At 63.4% G+C, this 8,131-nt stretch overlaps 1 protein-coding gene across 1 annotated transcript in view; it reads left to right on the plus strand.

Moving 5' to 3' along the window:
• The window catches only part of NOVA2 (NOVA alternative splicing regulator 2), a 22,447-nt gene extending 14,821 nt beyond the window's left edge, over nt 1-7,626 (plus strand). The window contains exons 3-4 of the mRNA XM_026658791.1: nt 2,482-2,648; nt 6,247-7,626. Of these exons, the coding sequence (XP_026514576.1) occupies nt 2,482-2,648; nt 6,247-7,263 (1,184 nt within the window). The 3' untranslated portion in view covers nt 7,264-7,626. The remainder of the gene's footprint in view (nt 1-2,481; nt 2,649-6,246) is intronic.
• Nucleotides 7,627-8,131: the final 505 nt, after the last annotated feature.

Consider the following 8,131-nt stretch of genomic DNA (forward strand, 5'->3'; position numbering starts at 1 on the left):
CGTGGTTGGTGAGGGTGAGAGTGGTTCGTGGTGCCATGGGCTGTGGTTGGTGAGAATGGGCATGGACCATGGCATCGTGGTTGGCAAGGCTGGGCAGTGGTGCCAAGGGCTATGGTTCATGAGGGTGGTCCGTGGTGTTAGTGGCTGTTAAGGGTGCGCCATGGTGCCATAGGCCATGGTTGGTGAGGGTGGGCACGTGCCATGGGCTGTGGTTGGCCAGACTAGGCCGTAGTGTCAGTGTCTGGCGAGGGTGGGCTGAGGTGCCATGGGCTGTGGTTGGTGAGGGTGGGCTGAGGTGCCATGGGCCATGGTTGGTGAGGGTGGGCTGTGGTGCCATGGGTTGTGGTTGGTGAAGGCGGGCGTCTGCCATGGGCCGTGGTTTCCGAGGGTGGGCCATAGCATCGGTGGTTGGCAAGGGTGGGCCGTGGCGTCACTGGTTTGGCTGGCTCGGAGAGGCCGGGGTTGGTCATAGGATGGGGAGGGGGTTACATTTTGAGCCAGCCTGAGGATCCGTGACTCATTCAGGGCCCTCCCCCCATTTCCCTCCTGTCTTCTCCGAACGTCTGACTCTGTGTGGGGATGGGGGGATGGGACCGGGCCTCCCGCTGTCCCCCCCCCACCGGGATCCTTGAGCCCCTGATGCCAGGCCCTGCGCTGGGCCTCAACCCTTGCTGTGGGGCAACTGGGGCCCCCCTGCCAACTCTCCTCCTCCCCTTCCCGCCTGGGGCCTCTCACCCCACCCCGGGTGGGGGAGATCATTGCTGGGGACAAAGGGTCCCTCATCGCCCAGGTAACCGGCGGATGGCAGATGAGGGGGTGCCGGTTGCCATGGCGACAGGCCCTTAAGCCTCCATCACGGCTGCTGGGGCGGGGAGGGGGTTTCAAAACGCTGCAGGTTGCCATGGTAACCTGGCTGTGCCTGTTTTGTTGAGGCAGCAGCTGAGGGGGGGAGGTTGGGGGGAAAACGGGGGGGAGGGGGCATGGCGAGGGGCGGGGGGTAATGAGGGGGATGGGAGATGTGGGGAAGGGGGGAGAGTGGGGCCATGCGGAGGGGCAAACTGGGAGGAGCGGGGGGATGTAGCGAGAAGGAAGGAGGAAGAGAAGGGGGGATATAGGGAGGGGGAAGGGGATGCAAGGAGAGGAGGGGGGCTGGGGAGGAGAGAGCTGGGAAGGGGGATGTGAGGAGGGGAGAGAGAGGGGAAGGGGATGCTGGGAGGGATATGGAGAGGGGGATATTGGCCAAGGAGGGGGATGTTGGCCAAGGGGGGGGACGTGGGGAGGGGAGGAGAAGGGGAGGGGGAGGTGGGGACGTGGGGAGGGGATATGGAGAGGGGGATGTGGGCCAAGGAAGGGAGGGAGAGGGGAAGGGGGTTTGGGATGTGGGGAGCAGGGACATGGGGAAGGGGATGTTGTGGGGGAGGAGAGAGACCAAAAATCCTTGGTTTCCCTCCCTCTCCTCTCCTCTCCTCTCCCCTCCCCCAGCTCCCCCATGCAACGGCTCTGGCACCAGCTGAGGCATTTGCCCCCCAGGGTTGTACCCCACACCCTGGGGATGAACCTCCCTGCCATGGGGATCGAATGCTCTGCAGCGATTGAACCCAGAATCCCCAGCCCCAAAGCCCTAGACCCTGAGCTAAAGGGGGAGCGCCAGGGGTCTCCCCCGGCTCTGGGTGGGGAGTGGAATCTAGTGGTTAAAAGGGGGGGGGGGCTGGGCATCAGGACTCCTGGGTTCGATCCCCAGCCCTGCCACAGGCTCAGTGTGTGACCTTGGGGAGGGCAAGTCCCAACCGCCCTCAGTTTCCCCATCAGCCAACAGGAGAGGTCACAGGGTGGAGGTGAAAGGCTGGCATTCAAGGGAGATGGGGGGTGCTAAGAGCTTCCTTCCCTGGGGGGGCTGACACCAGCCCTGTCCCATGGCCGGGGGCCCGGAGGGGAGCAACGGGGCCCTCGTTGGCAGCCCTGCCAGCTGTTGGCTTTAAACACCCTCTATGTGCCACGCTGGGCCTCTCTGGAGCGGGGCGGGGGGGTTGGAGGGGGATGGAACGCAGGCGACAGCTGGGCAAAGGGAGGCCAAGGCAGTGGTGGCTGGTTAAGAGCTAGGTGTAAATACACCTGCTGGCACACTCACTCCTCCTCTTACACCCGCATCCTCCTCATGCCTGCGTGCACACTTTTCCCTCTGCAATCAGCTGTCCCCTTGCACACCCACTCACACACTCATTCCTCTGGCATCAATTGTTGCTCGCTTACACACTTCCTCTCCTCTTGCACACTCACCTTCCTCCATCACCCCCATTCCTTTGGTCTCAGTTCCCTTACACACTCACTTCCCTTTTGCACACTCACCTCTTTGGTGTCAGTTGTTCTCCCCTTTTGCATGCTCCCTCCCTGTAAGCTCACATCAGCGCATCCCTCTCCAGCGTGGTGCCCTCTGTGCCCAGAACTCTGGGTCCTAACCTGCCCATGCTATCCCCTCCCCAGGCACCACAGAGCGGGTGTGCCTCGTGCAGGGCACAGCCGAGGCCCTCAACGCCGTCCACAACTTCATCGCCGAGAAGGTGCGCGAGATCCCCCAGTCCGTGGTGAAGCCGGAGTCTGTCAACATCCTGCAGCCGCAGACCACCATGAACCCAGACCGCGCCAAGCAGGTGAGATCCGGGGGACTGGACACTCCCAGGCAGTGGTGGATTAGCCACTGGACCAACGGGGCCCATGCCCAGGGGCCCCGGCCAACTGGGGGGCCCCTGGAAAAAATCCGCTGCCAGGCAGCGGAAGCCCCGAGCCCAGGCTGCCGGGCGGGGTGGGGGAAGCCCCAGCTCCCTGAACCCACTCCCTGGCAGAAGCTGCGGGGTAGCAGGGGAAGCCCCCAGCACCCCAACCCCATCCCTGGAAGAAACACTGGGCAGGCAGGGCAGGAGAAGCCCCAGCGCCCCGACCCTGGTCCCCCACAGAAGCACTGGGGGTGATGGGGGAAGCCCCAGTGCCCAGACCCGGCTGCGGCCCCGGGACTGGAGGAGCTCTCGCTCCCTGCCACGGCCTCAGGGCTGGGGGAGTTCTCACTCCCCATTGCGGCCCTGAGGCCATAGCGGGGAGACAGAGCTTCTCCAGTTTTGGGGGGAGGGCAGAAAGAAGCAAACAGGTTGTGGGGCCTCAGTGCGGGGGCAGAATGGGGGGACCTTGGGTGGACCAGGGGCGGGGCCCAGGGGAGAGACAGAAAGGGGTGGAGCCATGGGCGGGGCTGCAGGTGGAAAGGGCGGAACGGGGGTGGGACCGCAGGCGGAAGGGGTTGGCAGGGGTCCCCCACTTGCTCTGGCTGAGGGCCCCGGGAAACCTTAATCCGCCTCTGCCCACAGGGAGCAGCCAGGAATCTGCGGGGGAGGCTGGACTCGGGCAGTCCCTGTGATTGTCCTGAGCTCCCCAGATCCCAGATAGCGCTTCCCAGTGTCACCACACTGGGGCTGTCACCAGCACACACTGCCCTCAGCAGGCAGGGCAGGGGCGGTACACACCCTCCTGCACACCCACTGTAATGTGCAGGGGCTGTAACACACCTATTAGCCATCAGCAGCCACGAAGGCCTTGGGGTCTCTGGGACGCTGTAGCGTGGGGCTAGGGCAACACTGCCCAGGGGTTAGTGCAGAGATTGCTGGGGGGCAAGTGGAGTTTCACAGTCCATCCCCCCCAACCTCCCTCGCTGGGGTTCTGGGTTCAGAGCCTGCCTCTGGCCACACATGAAGTGAGTTGGTTGGGTCTCTTTTTTTAATAGGGAATTTGCTGCATTCTGGGATAGCCAGGGACTGCGGGTTGGGAGAAAGGGACGCCCAGGGCTGGGATAGTGGCAGGCTGCGGGTCAGGATTGAGGGATACCAGCAGAACTGGGAGAGGTGGAGGCAGTGCTGGGCTGGGAGCTTTGGGTCAGGATTGAGGGGCACCGGCAGAGCTGGGGGGAGCCTGGGGCTGTGGGTTGGGATTGAGGGGCACCAGCAGAGGTGCGGGGGGAGCCCAGGGCTGGGCTAGCAGGGGTCTGCGGGTCTGGCTAGAGAGGCACTGGCAGAGCTACAGGAGGGGAGGAGCCCCGGGCCCGGGTTGTGATTCAGGATCGGGTCCAGGGGTCTGGTCCAGCATCCCCGTTGGTCACAAAGGCCCCAGTAGACTCTCCCCAATCCCCACCCCCTCCCTTAAGGTCCTCACGTGACACCATCCCGTGCGAGGATGAGCCATGTCCAGACTGGGGCCCACGTGGTGGCCTTTGCCCGGACGCCGGGGTCCCCTCGGGACAGCATTTGTCATTCCCAAGAAGAAAGAGATGACTTCATGTCTCCTTTGGCCCACCCTGTCCATCCCCATGGGGCCAAGAGGGGAACATCCTCTCAGTCCGTTCCCCCCCGGGCGGGGGGGGGGGGGTCGTTCCCTCCAGGCCATTCCCCCCCAAGGGCAATAGCCATTCTGGTCTGTTTCCCCAGATACACAAGCCCAGCCCCCGGGGCAATAGGACTGTAGCAAGGTGGGAATTCTATGGGTTAGGACCAGGGACTGGGGACCAGGATGCCTGGGTTCGCTCCCCAGCTCTGGGAGGGGATGGGCTCTCTTGCGTTAGAGCAGGGGGGCTGGGAGTCAGGACTCCTGGGTTCTATCCCAGCTCTGGGAGGGGAGGGGCTCTCTTGGGTTAGAGCAGGGGGGCTGGGAGTCAGGACGCCTGGGTTCTAATCCTGACTCTTGGCTTTAACTCCCCTTCCCCTCCCCCCATGTCCTCGCTCCCCGAGGCCCCTTTGCCCTAGTCACCTGCATCCTGTTGTCCCTCCTGTCCGCTGGGGACTAGGTCTGATCGCAGCCTGCAGCCTCTCCCCCCCCCCCACCCCCTGATCTCCCCCCACAGCACAGGTCACCCTGGGAAGTCCCTTGACAGGGACGGCGCTGTGGGGGCACCAGGTCGGTACCCCCACCCCCACCCAGGCCTGGCTGCTTCAAAGGCAACAAGGGCTCACTTGACTTTCCTGACTGTGTCAAAGAAACAGGGCGGGAATGAGTCTGACACCTCCCTCTGCCCGGCACACTTCTGTGCCGCTCCCCACAGCGCCCCCTGCTGGGAAAGGCTGGGGCTGGCATAGCTGGGAACTCCCCCCACAGCCAATGCTCCTGCCCCGCTCCCCACAGTGCCCCCTGCTGGGAGAAGCCAGGGTTGCTAAAATCTCCCAAGAAATCTCCTGTTGAACAGGATGAGGTGCGGGTCTCTTGCCCCTTTGGGCCCCTGGGGACATGGCTCACCCTGTGCCACGTCATCATTCCTTCCCCCCAGCCTCCTGCATGCCTTGAAACAGCTGATTGCTGCAGGTGGGAGGCGCGGAGAGGGAGGGGGAGACGCTGATCGGAGCACCCACGGAGTCAGCGCCTATGGCTGCGGGTCAGGGCTGAGGGGCACCGGCAGAGCCAAGCTGCAGCTCTCTCCTGTGGGTTAGTCTGGCCCGACGGCGGGGTCGGGGCCTGCATCAGAGCTTGTTACGCAAGAGATTTTCTCGGCTAAGTCGCTGTGGTGTTTTCCTTTGCTCCTGGGCTGCGGTTATGTAATAGGGTGGGGAGGCTGCGTCCTCCTCCCTTCCCAGGCAGAGCCCCCTGGTCTGCCCCTAGCCCCAGGCTGTGTCACTGCAGGTGGCCAGTCTGGGGAGGGCCCAAGGACAGCCTGATTGAGGCCCTCCAGGCCAAGATCATCCCCCAGCCCTTCCCTGACCCCCTCTTAGGCCTGGGTGGTACCTAGGGCTGGGTGCACCGAGCTCTGGGTGTACCACGCTCTGGGTGTGCAGGGTGCTGGGTGTACTGAGCTCTGGGTGTGCCTAGGGCTGGGTGTAGCGAACTCTGGGTCACTGCTCTCCATGGTGCTGAAGGGGAACCCAGCTCCGGGCAGCAGCGTCTGGGCAGCACCCCTTCCCAGCTCAGCCCACGTGTCGCTGGGAGTCGCCCAGCTCTCTGAGTGGGTACGACACCCCCGCTAGGCCCCTCTGTGGAGATTGGAGCACGCTTGTCTCCACGCGGCGCTAGGGGATGTGCTGCAGGGAGCGGGGGACGGGTGATCCTTGTATGTCATATGGAACCCCAGAGGGGGCTGAGCTCAGCACTGGGGGGTCCCTGTATAAATAGCCCTACACCCCACCCCAGAGGGGGCTGAGCTCAGCATTGGCAAAAGGCACTGGAAGCTGCTGGAGCTCCATTCCCCACCCCCACTAACACCCCCCCGTCTCTTCCCCTCGGCAGGCCAAGCTGATCGTCCCCAACAGCACAGCTGGGCTGATCATCGGCAAAGGGGGTGCCACGGTGAAGGCCATCATGGAGCAGTCGGGGGCCTGGGTGCAGCTGAGCCAGAAGCCGGAGGGCATCAACCTGCAGGAGCGGGTGGTGACGGTCAGCGGGGAGCCCGAGCAGATCCGCAAGGCGGTGGACATCATAGTGCAGAAAATCCAGGAGGACCCGCAGAGCAGCAGCTGCCTGAACATCAGCTACGCCAACATCACCGGCCCCGTGGCCAACTCCAACCCCACCGGCTCGCCCTACGCCAACTCCACGGACGTGCTGCCGGCCGCCGCCGCCGCCGCCACCGCCTCGGGCCTGCTGGGACACACCAGCCTGGCCGGCGTCGGGGCCTTCCCGGCGGCCCTGCCGGGCTTCTCCGGCAGCGACCTGCTGGCCATCAGCACGGCCCTCAACACCTTGGCCAGTTACGGATACAACACCAACTCGCTGGGGCTGGGGCTCAATTCTGCCGCTGCCTCTGGCGTGCTGGCCGCCGTGGCGGCTGGCGCCAATCCTGCCGCGGCCGCTGCCGCCAACCTCCTGGCCTCCTACGCCAGCGATGCCTCCGCCAGCACCAGCACGCCAGCTGGCGCTGTGGGGGCCTTCACCTTGGGCTCCCTGGCGGCCGCCACCGGGGCGGCCAACGGCTACCTGGGCACAGCCTCGCCGCTGGTGGCCAGCTCCTTCCTAGCCACGGAGAAGTTAGTGGAGAGTGCCAAGGATATGGTAGAGATCGCGGTGCCAGAGAATCTGGTGGGGGCCATCTTGGGCAAAGGGGGCAAGACGCTGGTGGAGTATCAGGAGCTGACGGGCGCCCGGATCCAGATCTCCAAAAAGGGAGAGTTTATCCCTGGCACCAGGAACCGTAAAGTCACCATCACCGGCACGCCGGCAGCCACGCAGGCCGCCCAGTACCTCATCAGCCAGCGAGTGACGTACGAGCAGGGGGTGCGAGCCACCAACCCGCAGAAAGTAGGGTAGGGCAGGGCCGGAGGGAGTCACCAAAGGGAGAAATCCATTTTAAATGTCAAACAAACAAACAAACAGGCCCCTCGCCCCCACCCTGCCCATCCCCCGCACGCCCCCAGACATGCATCCCCTCCAGTAGGGAGGGGTTCCCCCCCAATCTAATGACCAGCTCCGATCCAGACGCGATCTCCGGATCGGCCCTGGTCCCTTGCCGTGCGTTCTGTCTGATATGTATATATTGCCCTTCTTTTTTTTTTTAATAGAAAAAGAAAATGGGTCAAATTTTCTCTTTATTTCCTTTCTTTCTGGCCCCCCCCAGCCAGACCTCCCGCACCCCCTGCTCTCTCTATTCAGGGAGCAGATCGCACTTTGGGGAGTGGATCCATGTAAGACTGGGGGGGGGGGAATTGGATTTTGATCCATAATTGGGGGAGGGGTGATTGGCGCTGATCTGGACCCATGTTGAGACGACGGGGGGTGGGGAACGGGGTCTTGGCATGAGCCACAGTTGCCGTAAATCCCCCACATGCCCCCTCTGTAGCTGGGTCTTATTGAACTCAAGCTGCGACTCGGCATTTCACTGATGCGTTTTATTTTCGGCGTGTAGATAGTCAAATTGTGTTGAACTCGGGGTGGGAGGGGGGTGTTAAGTTAGGATTGGGGGTGGTTTTTGTGGGCTGGGGGGGTAGTTATTCATATCTTCAGCAAAAGTGGGGGGACGCACTCCCCCTCTTCCTCCAGAAAGAAAGCAACAAGTTTTAAAAATATCTCTAGGTGCGTAACTGGAAAGGTGGCTGCGCTGTCCCCGTGGGGAGTGGGGGTGGGAGTCTGTCCATGGCGTAGCCACAGGGCTGGGTTTTGTCGTCTTGCTCGGCAATGT

The sequence above is a fragment of the Terrapene carolina genome, unplaced genomic scaffold (assembly GCF_002925995.2).
Source record: "Terrapene carolina triunguis isolate 2854851 unplaced genomic scaffold, T_m_triunguis-2.0 Scaffold517, whole genome shotgun sequence".
NCBI lineage: Eukaryota > Metazoa > Chordata > Testudines > Emydidae > Terrapene > Terrapene triunguis.